The sequence below is a fragment of the Nematocida minor genome, assembly GCF_024244105.1.
Source record: "Nematocida minor strain JUm1510 chromosome Unknown 7875, whole genome shotgun sequence".
Lineage (NCBI taxonomy): Eukaryota > Fungi > Microsporidia > Nematocida > Nematocida minor.
Genome location: NW_026250396.1, coordinates 14,196 through 31,477, shown reverse-complemented (window position 1 = coordinate 31,477; position 17,282 = coordinate 14,196). Strand labels below are relative to the sequence as shown.

Here is a 17,282-nt window from a genome sequence, read left to right as displayed (position 1 = left end):
AGGGGCATAAAGGGTGTTTTTACGCTTTTTTATCTGCTGTTAGTGCTCCTTTTTCTGCTGTTGCTCTCTGATTGAGTTCAGCACCTTTCGAGACGATAGATAAGAAGTAGCGTAGATGCCCAGGAGTATATACACTGCAATAGCTGCAATTCTGTCAAAGAGCGCCACGCCAAATGAAACCACCTGCAGAGCCTCTAGAACCGAAAGAACAGTCCACAAGCCCCCAAAGAACATCAGAAAGAGCCCAAGGTATTCGATGTATCCCTTTTCAAAGAGCGCTGAAATGGGGAGAGCATTTTCTTCTTGCATACTTTAAAAAAAATGAAGATTTGTGTAGTTGGCGCTGGCCCCGCTGCCGCGTATTTTATCAAAGAGTCTCTGGCCAGAAGTAAGTCCGCTGTTTTTGACGTATTCGAAAAGAGCTCAATGCTACTGGGGTACCTAGCAAAGGGCGTAGCACCAGACCAGAGGGCAATTCGAGAAACTATTCCCATTCTGGAGAAAGTGTTTAAGAGCCCGCAAGTAAATTTGTTCACGGGTGTAGAGGTCGGAAAGGACGTAGACCTGAAAAATAAAGAGCATGCATACAGCGCCATAGTAATTGCATCTGGTGCTGATGTACGGCACATAGACATAGCAGGACAGAAGTACGCAGTGCCAGCTGATAAGATAGTGCGGCACATTGCAGATAGCAAGCCAGTGATAGCAAAGGGCAGAATAGCAGTCATAGGAAACGGGAATGTAGCACTGGATATATCGAGAATGCTCCTGCACTCAGAAGAGATGAAGAAGCACAGCTCCTCGCTGGAGGGGATAGAAGTGAGAGAGGTTGAGGTGATAGGAAGACACTCACCAGAGGAAGCAAAGTTCACAAACCCTGTGCTCTCTGAGCTATTGGAGTATCCATCATCTGTGGAAATATCAGAGAGAGCAAAAAGATGGTTTGCAGAAAGAGGAACAAATGTGCCCCGGCCGCTAATTCGAAGGGGTCAAATGCTAATGAAGAAAGATCCAGAGCACACAGAGCACAGCACTCTACAAAAAAAGATGAAGTTTACATTCTGGGAGAGCCCCATCTGGATCACAAAGAAAACCAGTCGCACTAGTGCTGAGCTGGTGGATCACAGCAAAAGAACAGAGAATAGCAAGGAAAATAAGAGCAATAATTATGGTGGTACTGAAAACAAAAAAAACATGAAAAAAGGTGAAAATGATTACAATGGCAGTAAAACTAGCAAAAGCACACTGAAAATTACCGAGCCTTCTACGAGGTACGAGCTGACAACAATAGACGATAGAGGACAGCTGAGAACAAGGGAGTGCGATGGCATTGTATCAGCAATAGGGTACAAACCAAAAGACTTTAGCGGTATCCTTAAAGGAGTTACTGTTCCTGTGTATGAAATAGGCTGGGCTAAAACTAAGGGCCAGGGAGCTCTGACAGATGCCTACACCACAGCACAGGCAGCAGCAGATGCCTTATTTGCTGCAAAAGAGTGTGATGCTCAGGGTATAGAATAAAAGATGTGCAGATGCAGAACTGTCACACCAGTGCCGTATACACCTCAATATAACCCGAGAATATCCAGTGTATATCTTGCCAATAATAAATAGATAAACTAATAAAACACATACATAATAATAAATAGTTACAGCTATGTTCTAAATAAATAAGTGTACACATATTACTTTGGTAGAGTATATAAACAAAACTCTATCCAATATAAATAGTGTATCTGTTTAATGCAGAGAGGATATGCAGTAGATTGCTAACCGGGCAGCAGTAAACTTTGTGGTCTCTTCAGCATGCAAATACAATTCCATTCTTCCATTATCTATAAATTCTTCTTTAATTTTAATTTTATTGTATGTGGAAAGAGCAAAACAAAAGCCCACAAGAAAGGGATAGGAATTTCTCTAGCAGCATCTTGGTAACAAACAGAGACGTCTTTGACAGACTGAAAGTTGTTCTAAGAAAAGACCAAAAGGAGAAGGATCTTTTTGTGAAGACGCTTCTTCAGATGGAGAACCCAAAAGACATCCTTATCCAAATAGACAGCAATGACTTCCTCGTGGCTTCGAAAAAGGAAGCCTCTTCCTATCTGGAAATATGGAAAAAAGTGACAAACGAGGTCTATCCGTACAAGAAAGTGCTCAAAAGATGGAGCAATGCAAAGGCACAGGCGATATTTCTCTTCCATCTCCTATCGCTTCCTCCTGACATGACTCTTATCTATCGCAGCGCTGTTTCTCCGCTGATAGACAGAAACAAAGACACGTCTGAGTACACGCACAGCATCAAGGAAATGGCCATGTCAAACTACAACTGCGATGAAATATTCTCGCTAGTAGGAGAGCTAGACACAGAAGACGGCCTGTCCATTCTCAGCCACGGAATCACATCAGTTCCTGAGCTCGTGTGTTTAGGTCTTGTCCGTAACTGCCAGAAGTACGACAGGCTTTTCATCGACACTTTCTCGTACTGTCTGCTGTCAAATGAAAGAAGCCACTTCATTCTGCGGAAGATATTCGAAAAGAAGCCCAAGCTAACCCTTGCCACAATGGAGAAGCTGCATCTCTCTTCCTTCTCTCTGGACGAGTGCCTGTCTGCGTGCCTGGAGTGCAAGATCCTCCCATACATCCTCAGGGAGCTCGAGCCGCTGGAGTTCTCCCTGGACCTCATTCTTCTAGCCATCTCGAGGGAGGTGATTGACCTCAGTGTGATTCTATGCATGCAGCCTAACGATGACTTCATCAACAGCTTCATACAGCACATGATATTTAGGTACGGCAAAGGGTCCACAAAGGGAATCAGCATACACCCCCTGACAGTGGATATTATCCTGTCCACATGTATCTCCCTGGAGGGCCTGGCAAAGAGTCTATCAAAAAGCACAAACATGCTCCTGTCTAAGTTGAAAAGCGTACTTATTCCTGAAATACGCACGTGTTTGGTCAAAAGAACAACCTTCAAACAGCAGGCAAGCGAGTTTCTGCACAACGTAATATCAGGGCGCACCGCCAACTCCGACGCAATAGTGTACATGACACAGATATCCTCGAACAAGAACTCGTACGACACCGAGCTGTTTGAGTACATTCTGAACGAGATGGAGCTAAAGTACAACATGCTCGACAGACTGGCCATCCATGAAGTTCTGTCCATGGCACTGTTCTACGGGAGAATGATCAAGTACGAAATACTCCCCAGCAAAAGAACAAAGTCAGCCATGCGGTCAGTGGCCATGTTCCTCAGAGAAGACCCGTGCAGCAACAAGTTCAAGTTCGCTCTGAAGTGTCTGGAAGCCTTTGGTGATGTTCTAGAGAAGTATCCCTTCTATGCACAGGAGTACTCGAGGATGCCCCAGGTGTATGCAGCCAACAAGTCTTTGTACACCTTCATTCGAGGGCATCTAAGCATCCAGGAGCTCAGCTCAAAGGAAGAGACTGACGGGCCCTTGGCCTTTGCAGATCTTGTGCTGGAAATACTTGGAAAAGCAGAAGTGCACCCAAACTGGCAGAAATCTTTTAACATGCTCACCTCGACCAACATTCAGAGCGTAACTGAGTCGATCAAAGCCCTGAAGCCCTCAGAAACAGATCTAGCCAGGTATATCATCGCTAAAAGAGTCTTTAAAGAGACCAACCATCTGAGGCTGTACGTGCAGTTCATTCTAGACTACTCAGACACTCTCTACCTCAGAGTAAGAGACCTCTTCTGCACCATCCTGCGAGCGTATGTGGACAGACACACAGAGGTAGATAAGTCCGATAAGGCTCCCTGTCTCAGAGTCATAGGAACGTATCTGGGAATGCTTACATTCACAGACAGAGTGCCCATCCTCTACAGCCAGTTCAACGTAAAAGACTACCTGGTGGAAAGCGCAGGAAAAGAGTACATATACTCTGCGGTGGTATTTGTGTGCAAGTACATCGAAGAGTGCACAAACAGCACCATACTAGGGAAGCACAGCCCGTATGTAATGTCCATTCTGCGTGTTCTGTCTGAAATACACTTCCTAGCAGAAGGAAGCGACCTGATATCGCTTGAAATAGAAATATGTTTCTCCAAAATAGAATTGCCGATAGAGGACGTGTATCCAGACATTTCAGTGCAGGAGAAAAGGCTGGGCGCAAAAAGAAAGGCCTCAGGCATAGCCAACTACATAGAGCTAGAGGGAATAAGGAGCATGCTAGCACACATTGCAGTGATGGGCCTTGATCTAGCAGTAAGAGATGTCCCCTACCTGATCGTAGATAAGATATTCAGCATCAGCAGCAGGGCAGCATCAGAGGCTGTGAAGAAAGACTTCCCAGGGAACCCCTCATTGGCCGTTGAGGCGTACACTAATATGGTGTACGAGCTAACTGCATCACTCGCCAAGGCATCCACCGCAGGGCCCATCAAAGCCAGTGCAGCGAATAACATCGCACACTTTATGCGGCTAGCTGGGATGGAAGACACTTTGAGCAACGAGAAAATCTCGAATATTGTTGATAAGAATCTTCCCATATGCCTTGGTGTTGTGGAGTACATCTCAAGAGAGAGAGTGGCAGCTGGACTGCAGGTGAAAATAGAAGAACTGCGGGAGGAAATAGCACAGCTTGCGCCCTGCCCCATCCCCAAGCACAAAGTGTCTCTCTACCTTCCAAAACCGTACACAAAGCCAAGCTACATCACAGCAGAAGAGATCCAGACAATAACAGTCGGAGAGTACCACGAGATATGCGCATATCTTTCATCGATCAACTACAAGAACAGAGAGAATGCAGAGGCCCTGGGGCCTTTCACAGGCTCATCAGCACAGAAGAAGTGGGAAGACGCGCAGAAGATCCTGCACGAAATAGAGAAAGTAGCAGAAGAGAACGTGAAGTCTAAGCTGGCCATTGAGCTGCTGGAGAGCATGCATGCAATTCTCAACTTTGTCTCAGCAGGCGCTAATGAGATGGCGTGTCTCTTCTTTTGCCAAAACATCATAGGGAGTATTTTCATGCTTAGCAACCGATGGGCAAGAACAGTTTGCATACAGACAGTGTACAAAATATGCAGGCTGTCGTATAGCTCCATGCGCGAAGTGTCTTCCTGGCTAATATACGCAGAGGACGAGAGAAAGTTCAACCCAAAGGTCATTGCACAGATGCTTGACCACAAGATCATGAACGTGCTGGAGTATGACGTGCACCTGGGAAGCACTCTTATCAGAAACAACCAAAGAATGAAGTTTGCTGTTGAGCTGCTGCGTAACTGCATTATCACCGATATGCCCATTGGCAATCCGTTTGACTACATCTGCACCATTGAAGCCATCTCCAAGACAGCTAAAGGGCCGTCTGACGAGAGAATCAAAACTTTGCTGAAAGAAATAGCTAAGCGCATATTCCTCACTAAGAAAGATGGCGCAGAAAAAGAGCTCTTCGATGCCTGGACAGATCTGTACTTTTGCAAGGTTTTTGGCCCCGAAAGAACAATGGCGCTGGATGGCATCATGTCCTCCATCAGAGAAAGAACAAGCAGCCCATACGACATGCAGGAGTTCCTTAAGTCTGCATTCTCAGCAGCTGTTGAGTGCTACCTCAGAGCGCGCAAGGAGTGCTCACCCATTAAATACCTGAAGATAGAGTCCCTAGCTCTGCTAATAGCCAATCTAGCTACTACGCCTGAAACACTCTCTGAGTGTCTCTCTATTCTCTCTGAAATATTCCTGGATGGCGTAGATATTCACTACTACCAGATACAGGCTCTGTTCATCAGACTGCTGCAGGTTCTTCTGGAGAACATATCCATATCCCTGGAGGATGTTATCTTTGACTTCTTGTCTACGATGAGACCAACTTCTCTGGGGTTCTTTCTCTCGGGATTCGTTGAGCTTTTATTCTCGGACTACATTATTCGGAATATGTTCCTGCGAAATGCGTACAGAGGAGTGCACATCCTGCAGTGGACATACCAGGCACTTCGAGCAATGCCTCTTTCCAGCTCGCACAGTGCCCTGGTGTATGCATGCTCAGCCTTTGTGCTCCAGCTGAAGAAGTACGCCCCAAACTTCTACAACCACTATTCGTACCTTGCTCTTCTTATGGTGCCCATCAGCCCATCTGTTGTTCTGCTGCGGAGTGTGTGGTCTCTGCAGAGACATCCATCGTACATGGAGCTGCTTTTGCAGCATAAGCACCTCATTCTCAACACAGAGTACTACAGTCTTCTGATACAGGTGAACGAAGAGCTGCAGAAAAAGAACTATGATCTGCTGGAAGTTACAGAAAATGAAGAGCTGCTCTCGCACATTTTAGTGGACTCTCTTACGAACCAGCCTGACTCATCGCGCATCTACTACGACATCATACTAAGCCTATTTGCACAGCCTGGATATATCTCCTTCAAAGAGCACATCCTAGCAAGGCTGCTGGAGAAGAGCTGTGCCCCTCCTCCCAGGCCTCTGTTTGTGCGCAAAACACTTGATGCTCTGCTCAATGCACAGGCATACATGGAGTCTCTTGGGGAGATTGTGCGAAGAGACAAAGAGATCCTTGGAAAGCTCATTATCAGAGCATCCGCTGTGCTGGCAACAGACGAAACAGTTAATTAGACACTTGCACATACTCCCTGCTCTGACTAAATTAGAATATACTATCCTCTATTACTTTTAATCTACACTTTACTTTCTACTTCACTATTGCACCATTTCTCACGCTGTACTCTCTGATTTGTATCTATCTATGGCACTTTTATCTATTCTCCAGTCTACTACTTGCACAGCTATGATCCATATGGCCAAGAAAAAAGAAAGAGTATAAATAGATTTTATGCTATATTATAGATAGGCTATGTGCTGTCTTTTTATTATTACGCATTAACATTACTCTTTTGGTATCATATCTGCTAGCTTAGTGCTTAGTGAGAATAATAGATGGTTCGCTGTAAATAAAATGGCAGCTCTTTTTCTTTTTCTTTTTGCAATGATACAGGATAAATACAGACCGGACTCGCTCGCAGCACTGAGAAGAGTGCCCGCAGCACAGATCCTTGCTGACCTGCCGCTTGAATCAGCCTCCAATCTTATTCTGGTGGGGCCTGAGGGCGCTGGCAAAAGAACACTTTTCTCTGCTTTTATAAAGGACGCTTTTCAAAGCTCCCCTGTCTTTTTCTCCTACACCTCCACATACGAAGTGTCTCCCTCTAAGTCCATCGAAGTGGAGTTCCTTGAGAGCAAAGAGGTCCTTGAGATAAGAATGGAAGGGCTGGGATCGTACGACAAAAAAGTCCTGCAAAAAGTGGCATCTGATATCTCGGCTACAAAATCAATAAAAAGTTTGCTAAGCGCCAATAACCTGGCGATGCAAGAGAATGTAAACAGCAGTAACCAGCAGACAACGAGTGCTCCCAAGATACTCCTTATCACAGACGGGCATCTTCTGAGCACTGGAGCCCAGATGGCGCTCCGTCGCATTCTGGAGAAAGGAGCTTCTAACTTTAGACTAGTCGTTCTAACTACATCACTATCTCATTTCATTCCTGCCTTCAAAAGCCGATTCCTTATCTGCCGAGTGCCTGCCCCAACGGATTCTGATCTTCTTAAGATAATAGACAAAGTGTGTGCTAGCGAGGAGGTAGATAGAATATCTCCCGAAGTAACTTCGCAGATAGTCAGTGCTTCTAAAGGGAATGTCAGAATAGCTTTGTCTCTTCTCGAGCTGTCGATTCATAAGGAGCCTATAAAAACAGCCCCATGGGACGCAGCAATTCACTCCATCTCTTCAGACATAATAAAAAGTCCGGGAATAGCAACTCTTATAAAAATAAGAGCAAAGCTCTACGAGATACTTGCAAATTACATGCCTGCTTCGTACGTACTTGGAGGAATTATGGAGAGTCTCCTTAGAAAAGAGAAAAGAGTGAATGTAGCTATGGCCATCACAGAGATAGCTTCAAAGTATTCAGCCAGAATGGGCGCAGGAACCAGAGACCTGTTCCACATTGAGGCATTTATAGCTGCAGCAATGGTACTATACACCGAATGAAAAATAAAAGAGCAGCCAACTGACAACTTTGCCATAATTGGAATAAATTATAATTACTCTCTATTTACGGTGTAGTATAGTATAAAATATATGCACAATCGCTTTAGTACATAGATAGTATACACAGCATAAATAGCAAGGGTATAGGCTGCTCTTAGCCTTAGCTTTGGGGGGCCCAGTGGCCTACAATCCACAATAAATAAATAGATCTTCATATTTCATGTGGTCTTTGGATAAACATTAAAAATGCTTTCAAAGGTGGAGATTGAAACTAAAGATGGCCTTACTCTACTTTCGTACATAAACCCGTTGATTGATGGAGCAGGGAAGAAAACCCCATCATTCTCTCTTTCTGAAAAGCTTGGGTCTCTTGTCTTCAAAGGGATATTCCTCAACGCAGAAGACCAGCTAATTGCTAAACACATTCTGCACTCCATGGTATCTGACCTGGCAATTGACTCAGACAGCCTTCTTCTCAAGAAACATGCTACAATATATGCATACATTGATAACTATCTGTCCTCTAGGAATCCTGCATTCCCCATTCCCAGGAAGAGACCTATCGGCGCGCTTGCATCTACGCCTGGCTTATCTCCAAAGAAAAAGGTGTTTGTTGAAGTCACTGATAAAGTGTTTCTTAGGCTCTCCCATGGAAGGACCATCAGCACGTGCTACGGCCAGATATCCACGAGGCCATCAGAGGATGTTGGCCAAATGTCGCTAAAAATTGACTCTAGGTCCCTGGGCGGTCTTCGCCACATACAGTACGATCCATCTGTCTGCAGAGAGAGAGAAGGAATTACTACACTCCTCATATGCCCCTCTAAAAGTGCCACTATAATGACCTATACGTACACGGGAAGTATTAGCGATCTCCCAGTAGTTAAAGCTATATTGGTAGACACTAAGACCATTGAGATACTCGTGTGCTTTACGTCTGGAAAGCTTCCTGACTCATTTAGTACATCTCTTTCATTCGACTATGCTGTGGGTAATATCAGCGTAGAGTGCAAAGAGGGAACGTACGAGTACAGCGCAGGGAACAGAACACTCAGCTGGAACCTAGGGAGCGTAGCAGGGAATGCCTCAATTACCGTGCACACAACAGAGTCGCACAGGGCCAGTGCATCTGTTAAGTATCTCTGCAAGTATGGAAAAACCGCAGTGTCAAGTGTGCTGGTAAAGAGCCTGGCATCAGAAGCAGACGAGAACTGGATAAAGCATACAACTGACGTGTCTGGGATGCTTAGGCTGCAGGATTAATTGTGGAGGTAGATGGAGGTAATCAGCTGTGCCTGGCATATGGTGGGCACTGATTAATAAAACATTTACTGGTATTGATGAGCATTTGCCGAGTTTTACTTCTATTATCTATTCTACCCTCTTTCTTATGAATAGTCTCATAAAAATAGTGTAGCAATTTTATACGAGTGATTGGTAAGACAAGGACAATTTATTTCTATTTTACTACTATTTGATCTGAAGATATATTCCCATCTTTTATCCGCAGTTAGTCTATCATAGGTGGCTTTTAGTCAAATATACACTGAGACTTATTAAGAATTTATTAATAGATGCTAAAACTTCTCCAAAGTAGAACTGTAATAGGCACAGAGAGTCGCTAACTAGTAAGCTTATAGTGCTAATATTCCTGGAGTATTGCAGATCTAATCTGTTCAAGTAGCATTTATCTGTAAGAATTATTTAATCTAAATGCGTGCATTCTTGGAATGTGTAGACTTTAACTTTTTTACTCTGTGCACTTTTACTGCTGTTTTTCTGATCTTTTTATTTTAGTCTGATGCTTCATCTTTTTTCTTTTTTCTTTTTCTTAATTATTATGACGGACAATCCCACACTTGCCCTCAGAAAGCAAATAATTCTAGACGGCCCCATCGCCATCAACTCTGACTTTGTCTTAATAGGCAGCAAATCTTACCCCTCATCAACCAAAACAACGTACACAAATTCCAGAGACCAGCCGTATTCTCTTGCCTCTATCTCCTATCTTCATAACACTCGGTCGCTAGACCATGGTGACTACATCGCACAGTGCAGGAATGTGCAGATTGATCCTGTTTCATTTTTAGACAGAGAAAGGATCCTTAAAGACCTTCTGTCTCCTCTGCCGCTGGATAAAATAACAGTGATAAAGCCGTCTCGCATACACCCCATTAACATTTCTCGAATTGCAGCAGCATACTCTGACTTGAAAAAAGCGCAGCCCACGGGTGTACAGTGCATTCTGGTCCCTCGGGATGACTCGGATATCAGAGCTGTTCTATTCAACGGGGTTGAACCTCTGCACAATTCGGTAACTTTTGGGGATAGATCATTCACGCTCATTCACAATCCCTCTGATGTGGACTCAGTTGACCGTATTGCAGCTGTTTTTTCTGATGGGTCTTCCTGGCAGTTCAATGACTGGCCCTCTGCTCTATCTGACCGCATGAAGTACATTCCTGTTTTCTACCTACTTTTGGGAAAAAGCTCTGCACCGCCTGCACTCCCCTTCCCAGCCACCATTATTAGAGCAGACGACTCCTCTGAGTCTTCGTGCAGGAGAGCATCTGTTGCCTTCTGGTCAATTATGGGCGTATCTTCCTCTGGCTAGTCTCTCTTTAGTAAATGATTGTCTTTTTTCTTACACTCTTCATTGCTACTTTCTATACGCATTTTTTCTGCTTTTTCTAAGTGTCTTTGCTCCTTATACTCCTGTGCTAGAACAGCTAGGCCTGTTGCTACTATTGTTATTACGTTACTCCAGCAAAGAAAGTTCATATTTCCTACGCCTCCATAGACCAGCATGTACCACACAATGCTATCTATTGCTGCGCCTACTGTAGCGAGTCCTCTGCACAGGTTAAAAAGCTTGCTTTTATTGCACTCTTTTTCCATTATGCACCACACGAGGAGGTATCCTCTGTATCCCATGTCTTTAAAGGTCATTATCAGATAGATCTTAGTGCTTGCTAGCTTGCTCAGTGTTGACATAGTAAGGAGAAAGTAGTGTGTGGTCTGAAATAGCTCGTTGAACAAAGTCTTATACTCGTCGAACATCTGCATGTTTATGTACCAATACACATTTATCCCTGGCTCACATCTGTAGTGCGTGCTTTCTAAACACACGAGGAGAAGAAAAAGACCGATAAATCTTCTGAACAGATTTTTGTGGTAGAACACAAACACCAGGCAAACAGCAGAGACTAGATCGCTTGGGAGCACTGAGGATACAAAAAAGTACGCAGAATTATCCAACAGGTACCCACAGATGAAGTCACTAAGCATTGTAATGGCATAGACTACAGTGCTGGCTTTGAATCTGGTGCAGAAAAGAGTTATTAGCCTGTATGCTATTCCGTTCATAATGCTGGGCTGATCAGCTAGAGTGTTTCCCTTGAAGTACTCTTCCACCTCTTCCATGTCGTAGTATGAATATCTAGACATGCAACTGCTTGCAGACATCTGCCGCAGGGCTACTCCTGCTGTAAGCCAAACAAGATTGTTTTGTATGTATCTAAGGGCGCTCTCTCTCATTCTTCCTTGGAAATAAAAACTATGAAAATTACTACACATATACCCAATGCTTTATTGTAGTATATTATTTGCAGCAGTGCAGTATTGAGTATGTAGATAGGATAGAATTTAAACTGATTTTTCTCGGACTATTCATCGTATGTTAGCTCTAACTGTTTATAACTGTATATTTACTTAAAAATAAACAGAATTCAATTTGGATTAATTAAAATATTTACACATCTTGGATAGCTACAGTATGCAAAAGAAAATAAGAATAATTTTATTAAAAATAACACTTTATTTATTCAGACTGTTCTTTTATTGTTTAGATATGCTCAACATAGAAATTACACTGTTTTTATAGCAAGATAGTTTATTAACACTTCTGTTTTGATTTTAAGGCCATCTCTGTAAACCTAGCTGCTTTTATGCCACCTGAGCTGGTTTTATTTTCATACTTTATCTTTATTCTTTGCACGTGAAGTAGGATATAAGCGCATTTTCTTGCACTTCCTCTGCTGCTCCCTTTGCCATCCGGTACTCTATCTCTGACAGGTGCACCATTTCTTCTAGGATGTTCTCTTTTTCTTCATTCTTTATGATCTCTGCTATTTCATTCACTATCTCCTTGAGCCCGAGGCCGTACTCTCTTTTTATCTTTGTTATCTCTGTTTTTACCTCTTTAAACCCACTGGAGTACATCTTTTCAAAGAGAGATTTTATTTCTTCTTTTTTTACTTCTTTGTAGTACTCGTTTACTCTTTCTGTGGTAATCTTGGGCTCTTTTGTGATCATCAGACTGTTCAGCATGTTCACAGCCTTTCTAAGATCACCGTATGCAAGCTCGCACACTCTCAATATCCCTTTCTCTGTGCTCTCTATGCTCTCGTTCTGGACTATCTTCCTGATGAACTCTTTCATTTCAGAGACCTTGACAGGACCAAACCGGAACGGTGCACACCTTGACTTAATTGCCGGGATGATCTTGGTGGAGTAGTTGCATATGATGATGAAGCGCACACTTTTAGAGTATATCTCAATGATTCTGCGAAGAGCATTTTGTGCGTCTTTTGTCATCGAGTCGGCTTCATCCAAAACAACTATTTTCATCTTTGAAGATATCCCGAACGTCGATGCAAATACTTTGATCTTGTCTCGCACCACCGAAATACCTCTTTCGTCCGATGCGTTCAGCTCCATCACATTCCCGTCTATTTTCTTCAGAACTTCTCTGCATATAGCCTTTGCTGCTGTGGTCTTCCCAGTCCCAGGCGGGCCAAAGAACAAAAAGTGCGGAATGTTCCCAGAGTTCACTATTGCCTGCAGGGCATACGTTATGTACGAGTTCCCAACTAGATCGCGCAAGAGCTGTGGTCTGTATTTCTCTGTTAGAGCTTCATTGCTAACAGCCTCCATTAAAATAAAATAGAAGAAAGAAATATATCCTGCGCTCCTGCAATCAGCTAACCATCACAGGAGATATTGCACACTGGTCAATAAGTATAAATACAGCAAGATTAAAAGATAAGATGTACCCAATAGAGCACATCACAAAAAGTAGCAGTTATAATGTGTGGTTGTAGTGTGTAGAGTAGACTAAGTACTGTTTATTATTATGTTTAGACCACTAATTAAGATGCCAGGCTTTCTTCTACAGGGAATATTATCGATACTTCTTCCACTTCTTTCTTTCCTATCTCTTTTCCTACGCGCTCAGAATATACATCCAGGACCGATAGCATATTAAAGGCGTACCTCAGACCGTGCTCTATTGCCAGCTTGCTTACTTCTTCTATTCCTTCTTCTGTGATCTTGTCTGACTCTTCTTTCACTCTTATTCTTACGATCTCTTTTATCTCTTCTTCCGTGTATTCACCAAGCCGTATCTCCAGCACCCTTGAGTAAAAGTCAGCAGGCATTCCATACTTACACATTTCATTGCTCCCCCGAACAGCACACTCTTCTTTGCTGCTGCTTAGCATAATCACAGGCGATGTAGATACCTCTGACAGAGTATTAAGATACGAATAGCACTCTGCATCAAGGAGCTCTGACTCGTTAATGAACAGCACTCCTGTGATAAGCTCGCCTCTTCCCTCTTCTATCCACTCTTTCATTGTGTTGTTTACAGCCTCTCTGATCTCTACCGCTATTTCTCCTTTCGTCGTGCGCAGAGTGTTCTGTGTGCTATTTAGTATATCTATCTCATGGAATGTAACTGTGTGCACATTTACCTGGTTTCTTAGTATTTCTCCATCGGGACAGGGGAGATACTGCCCAGCTCCTCCGATAGCCTCAAAGTCTCGCGACTGGCTGAGCGATCTTCCCTTTCTTTTTACAGTGCCTGTTGACTTGTTCACTGAGATGATGTCTCCAACCTCAACTCTTTCCGAGTGCATTTCCTGCATTATTCCTGCTCCGAATGTGTATGCAGCCTCTACCTCTGTTGTCTTCATTATAACTCTGCCTGATGTAGCTCTTTCTCGATCTGTGATTATCTCCACTACTTCTCCCTCCAGTACTTTACTCGTCTCCTGCACACGAATGCCCAGAGACTCTCGGATGGCCTGTGTTAAAGACTCTGTCTTACTGAGCGATGATGAAAATATTTCGCTCGCTGAAATGGTCTTTGAGGGAATTCCTTTCCTTTTTAGGTCTTGGGTCAGTGCGTATTCCAGCGCAGACTTCCCAGAGCCTGATGGGCCTGTGATCAAGATAGTTCTGCTTTTGTGCTGTTCTACTAGCTTAGATAGAAGAAAGAGCGTCTTTCTCTCCTGGTGTCTTCCCACGAGCCCTGAGCAGCTGAGGGATGAGATACTGTCTTTTCCTCCGTTTTTCTGCTGCTGGGTGTCTTCTATTCTGTCAATCCCCAGACTCTGTATGTGCGAGTGCATTCCAACTCTCTCTAATAGTGCAATCGAATTAACTTTTTCAAACATAAAAAATATTCACACATGGAGAGTATAAAGGAAGCAATGAAAGCAGCAGTAGCGTCCATACTGAAGGAAGAAGGATTTACCTCCGTGGAAAGCAAGGGGATGGATATTCTCACAGAAGCATTGCTAAACTACACAGTCTACACAGGAAATAGGCTGAAGAGACAGGCTGAAATGAGCAGAAGAACACTTCCCACTCTTGTGGACGCTTCAATCATCATACAGGAAATAAACAGCCAGAATCTTGACCAAAGCACCCGCCAAGAGAGCAAACACCACAGAAATAACCACAGTGCTACGAATAGCAGCTACAATGGAGTTTCTCTTGGTGACTTATTAAACCTATACAATACGAGCAAAAAGATAGACCCGATTAAGATAGTAATGCAGGAGACAGAAGATGCCGCAGACTGCGAGTTTGCAAGTGATGCCTGCACGTACGTAGACTATCCCCAGAACTACTACGAGTTCTTCCCCAAGTTTCCTCCTGCCCACACCTTCAAGAACAGCTCAATAAAGAGAAAAATAACAGACGACAGAGCACAGAAAGCCAGGCTAAGAAACGAACAAACAAAAAAGGTGGTAGAGAACCTATTCACCATAATGGCAAAGAGCGGCAAGTCTCCTAAATACGCCAACTACCTGCTATGAAATAAACCTGTATACTTCCTTCACTTTATTAGTACTGTTCTACACACTGCCATTAATCCTCCAAAAATAGCTAAATAGAAAATCACCAGAGTAGAAAATTATCCATCTGATATTCATCTACGCACGAGCTATTAAATATTCAATTAATTTATGTTAATTACCTATTATCTACTGGATTAGTCATTACCTAGATATACTATCGAACTGTTTTTAGACAGTGCAGAAACCCAAAAGATTTAATTATCCGTTATTTTGATGGCTAAACCTCTGCTTTATCGCAGTTCTCCTTTGTTTTTCTTCTGTGCTCTTCTTCAAATACTTCTTTCATTCTCTTTACAAACAGGAACAGATCGTGTCCACTCTCTAGCTCCTCTAGGGCTGGCTTGTACATCTTTTCATTCGCGCTCGCTTTGACTATGCTGTATACGTCATTACTCACGGATATCTGGAAGTAGTACTCACTCTCCTCCATCTTAAACAGGAATAAAACTGATCCTCCTTCTACCGTGCTAATAGTCAGACCGAATAGATTTGAGTAGTACTCCATCTCTTTCCGCACTCTCTCTCCTTCTTTCTCCTCTTTTTCTTCCTCCTGCTTTAGCGCTCTTCTCAGCTGCCCTATCTCCGATGATATCTGCACGAGCGATGCATTCAGTGCGCACTTCTTATTCAGAGCCTGCTTCTGTCTTTCTTCTATGGCCTGCTGCTCTGCTTTCATCGCCCTTATCTCCTGCTGCTCTGTTTCTGTCTCCTGTGCGAGCCTCTGTCTCTCTTCTAGTAGCTTGCTGTTCTCCTCCTTTAGCTGAGCGAGTGTGTCCTGCAGCATGCCCTCTTTTCTTATTGCCTGCTGTCTCTGTCTCTGGTACTGTCTCTGCGTCTCGTGCGATGTTTCTGTTATCCACCGGCTGATGGTCTGGCTCTGTCTGATTATTTCATCTGCCACCTTCCTGATGCTCTCCAGTGTTGTCTCCGCCCTGCTCCCCAGCTTCTCTATCGATGCATCTTTTTTTACTCCCTCCAGTGCTCCCATCTATAAATAAATCGATTTGCGCAAAAAATAAGAATGGACAGAAGCGATATATTAAGAGTGTGCGCGTGCTGCAAGGGATCTCCCACAATCCTCCTTGCACAGAGCATGTTTTGCACACAGTGCTTTATGCTACGTCTGCAAAAGGGATTCTTTGGCGAGATAAGAAAGTCTCTCTCCCACACCCCCCGCCACAGAGTGCGAAAAGTGCTGGTGGTGGTTGAAGACACTTTGGCCTCGAGGGCTGTTGAAAAGCTCACGCGAGAGAGCAAATCATCGATGGTGGAGTATCACTATTGCTCCTTCACACAGGGCAGACCCAACTGCATATACATTGACTCCATAGCCACCAATCACAGCGGCCGCGTGGAGGCTGCGAGAGAGTACGGATTTGACAATAACTACGATTGCGTTTTATTTAGCCTGTACTCAGTGGAGGTGGCGTACGAGCTGCTGAAGATGATAACTGCTGGGGAGGTGGCTCAGTACACCACTGCATTCAAGGGAGACAAAATCATGTCCATCTGCTACCCTTTTTACTCGCTGTCGTATAAGTCCGTGCTGTACTACTGCATGCTATCTGGGATCCTTGACCAGCCCTTCAGCATAAAGACAGAAGACAGCAAGACAAACAGGGCGCACAAAGCTTTGCTGAGAGACCTGCTGAAGAATTCACCTGCAAGTATTCTTAATCTAATAAAAATACAACAGAGAGTTGAGGATATGTAGCCGAGGGCTAGTGGTTTTTCTCGGATTGTTCTCTGTCAAATTCAACGGACACACAGTTTTCATCAGACTTGTTTCTTTTATTTGCAAACCCACTGCCAATTCACAAACGAATCTCCTCAGATTTTCACATATAAATAAAAGCTGCAAGTTCGTACATCTTCATTTTAGTGTAGTACAGCTGCACTCTTCTACTATCCACTCTTACATTAGCACTGCAATTTATTCTCTGTTCGCAGATACAGTTTTATTTGTAAATATTTTAGTGCAATTTAATCTGATAATTGTTCTCTGATGTTCTCAGGTTATATTAATGATTAGCTGGCTTGATACAGAGAAGATGAGAGTGTTTATAGATAGGATAAGTCTTTTATTTTTGTAGTTGTTTTTGATGGGGCGATATG

General features: G+C 43.6%; 12 protein-coding genes across 12 annotated transcripts; 7 read left to right on the top strand and 5 right to left on the bottom strand.

Annotated features, from left to right (window-relative positions):
* Positions 1 to 39: 39 nt before the first annotated feature.
* On the bottom strand, positions 40 to 309 carry NEMIN01_0892 (uncharacterized protein; the record flags this gene model as incomplete). Its single annotated transcript, XM_051476834.1, has 1 exon — positions 40 to 309. The coding sequence occupies one exon, from the start codon at positions 307 to 309 to the stop codon at positions 40 to 42; it is 270 nt and encodes an 89-aa protein (XP_051332794.1).
* A 12-nt stretch (positions 310 to 321) lies between these two features.
* On the top strand, positions 322 to 1,521 carry NEMIN01_0917 (adrenodoxin-NADP+ reductase; the record flags this gene model as incomplete). The annotated part of the gene is made up of 1 exon (XM_051476859.1): positions 322 to 1,521. One exon carries the CDS (start codon positions 322 to 324, stop codon positions 1,519 to 1,521), a length of 1,200 nt encoding a protein of 399 aa, XP_051332819.1.
* A 347-nt stretch (positions 1,522 to 1,868) lies between these two features.
* NEMIN01_0916 (CCR4-NOT transcription complex subunit 1) lies at positions 1,869 to 6,587 on the top strand (the record flags this gene model as incomplete). The annotated part of the gene is made up of 1 exon (XM_051476858.1): positions 1,869 to 6,587. The coding sequence occupies one exon, from the start codon at positions 1,869 to 1,871 to the stop codon at positions 6,585 to 6,587; it is 4,719 nt and encodes a 1,572-aa protein (XP_051332818.1).
* A 370-nt stretch (positions 6,588 to 6,957) lies between these two features.
* On the top strand, positions 6,958 to 8,019 carry NEMIN01_0915 (replication factor C subunit 3/5; the record flags this gene model as incomplete). Its single annotated transcript, XM_051476857.1, has 1 exon — positions 6,958 to 8,019. One exon carries the CDS (start codon positions 6,958 to 6,960, stop codon positions 8,017 to 8,019), a length of 1,062 nt encoding a protein of 353 aa, XP_051332817.1.
* A 246-nt stretch (positions 8,020 to 8,265) lies between these two features.
* Positions 8,266 to 9,282, top strand: NEMIN01_0914 (uncharacterized protein; the record flags this gene model as incomplete). The annotated part of the gene is made up of 1 exon (XM_051476856.1): positions 8,266 to 9,282. The coding sequence occupies one exon, from the start codon at positions 8,266 to 8,268 to the stop codon at positions 9,280 to 9,282; it is 1,017 nt and encodes a 338-aa protein (XP_051332816.1).
* A 577-nt stretch (positions 9,283 to 9,859) lies between these two features.
* On the top strand, positions 9,860 to 10,633 carry NEMIN01_0913 (uncharacterized protein; the record flags this gene model as incomplete). The annotated part of the gene is made up of 1 exon (XM_051476855.1): positions 9,860 to 10,633. The coding sequence occupies one exon, from the start codon at positions 9,860 to 9,862 to the stop codon at positions 10,631 to 10,633; it is 774 nt and encodes a 257-aa protein (XP_051332815.1).
* NEMIN01_0912 (uncharacterized protein) lies at positions 10,630 to 11,556 on the bottom strand (the record flags this gene model as incomplete). Its single annotated transcript, XM_051476854.1, has 1 exon — positions 10,630 to 11,556. One exon carries the CDS (start codon positions 11,554 to 11,556, stop codon positions 10,630 to 10,632), a length of 927 nt encoding a protein of 308 aa, XP_051332814.1.
* Positions 11,557 to 12,003: 447 nt separating this feature from the next.
* NEMIN01_0911 (replication factor C subunit 3/5) lies at positions 12,004 to 12,954 on the bottom strand (the record flags this gene model as incomplete). Its single annotated transcript, XM_051476853.1, has 1 exon — positions 12,004 to 12,954. The coding sequence occupies one exon, from the start codon at positions 12,952 to 12,954 to the stop codon at positions 12,004 to 12,006; it is 951 nt and encodes a 316-aa protein (XP_051332813.1).
* Positions 12,955 to 13,169: 215 nt separating this feature from the next.
* NEMIN01_0910 (RuvB-like protein 2) lies at positions 13,170 to 14,477 on the bottom strand (the record flags this gene model as incomplete). The annotated part of the gene is made up of 1 exon (XM_051476852.1): positions 13,170 to 14,477. One exon carries the CDS (start codon positions 14,475 to 14,477, stop codon positions 13,170 to 13,172), a length of 1,308 nt encoding a protein of 435 aa, XP_051332812.1.
* Positions 14,478 to 14,492: 15 nt separating this feature from the next.
* Positions 14,493 to 15,125, top strand: NEMIN01_0909 (transcription initiation factor TFIID subunit 8; the record flags this gene model as incomplete). Its single annotated transcript, XM_051476851.1, has 1 exon — positions 14,493 to 15,125. One exon carries the CDS (start codon positions 14,493 to 14,495, stop codon positions 15,123 to 15,125), a length of 633 nt encoding a protein of 210 aa, XP_051332811.1.
* A 259-nt stretch (positions 15,126 to 15,384) lies between these two features.
* On the bottom strand, positions 15,385 to 16,155 carry NEMIN01_0908 (uncharacterized protein; the record flags this gene model as incomplete). Its single annotated transcript, XM_051476850.1, has 1 exon — positions 15,385 to 16,155. The coding sequence occupies one exon, from the start codon at positions 16,153 to 16,155 to the stop codon at positions 15,385 to 15,387; it is 771 nt and encodes a 256-aa protein (XP_051332810.1).
* A 33-nt stretch (positions 16,156 to 16,188) lies between these two features.
* On the top strand, positions 16,189 to 16,881 carry NEMIN01_0907 (uncharacterized protein; the record flags this gene model as incomplete). The annotated part of the gene is made up of 1 exon (XM_051476849.1): positions 16,189 to 16,881. One exon carries the CDS (start codon positions 16,189 to 16,191, stop codon positions 16,879 to 16,881), a length of 693 nt encoding a protein of 230 aa, XP_051332809.1.
* Positions 16,882 to 17,282: the final 401 nt, after the last annotated feature.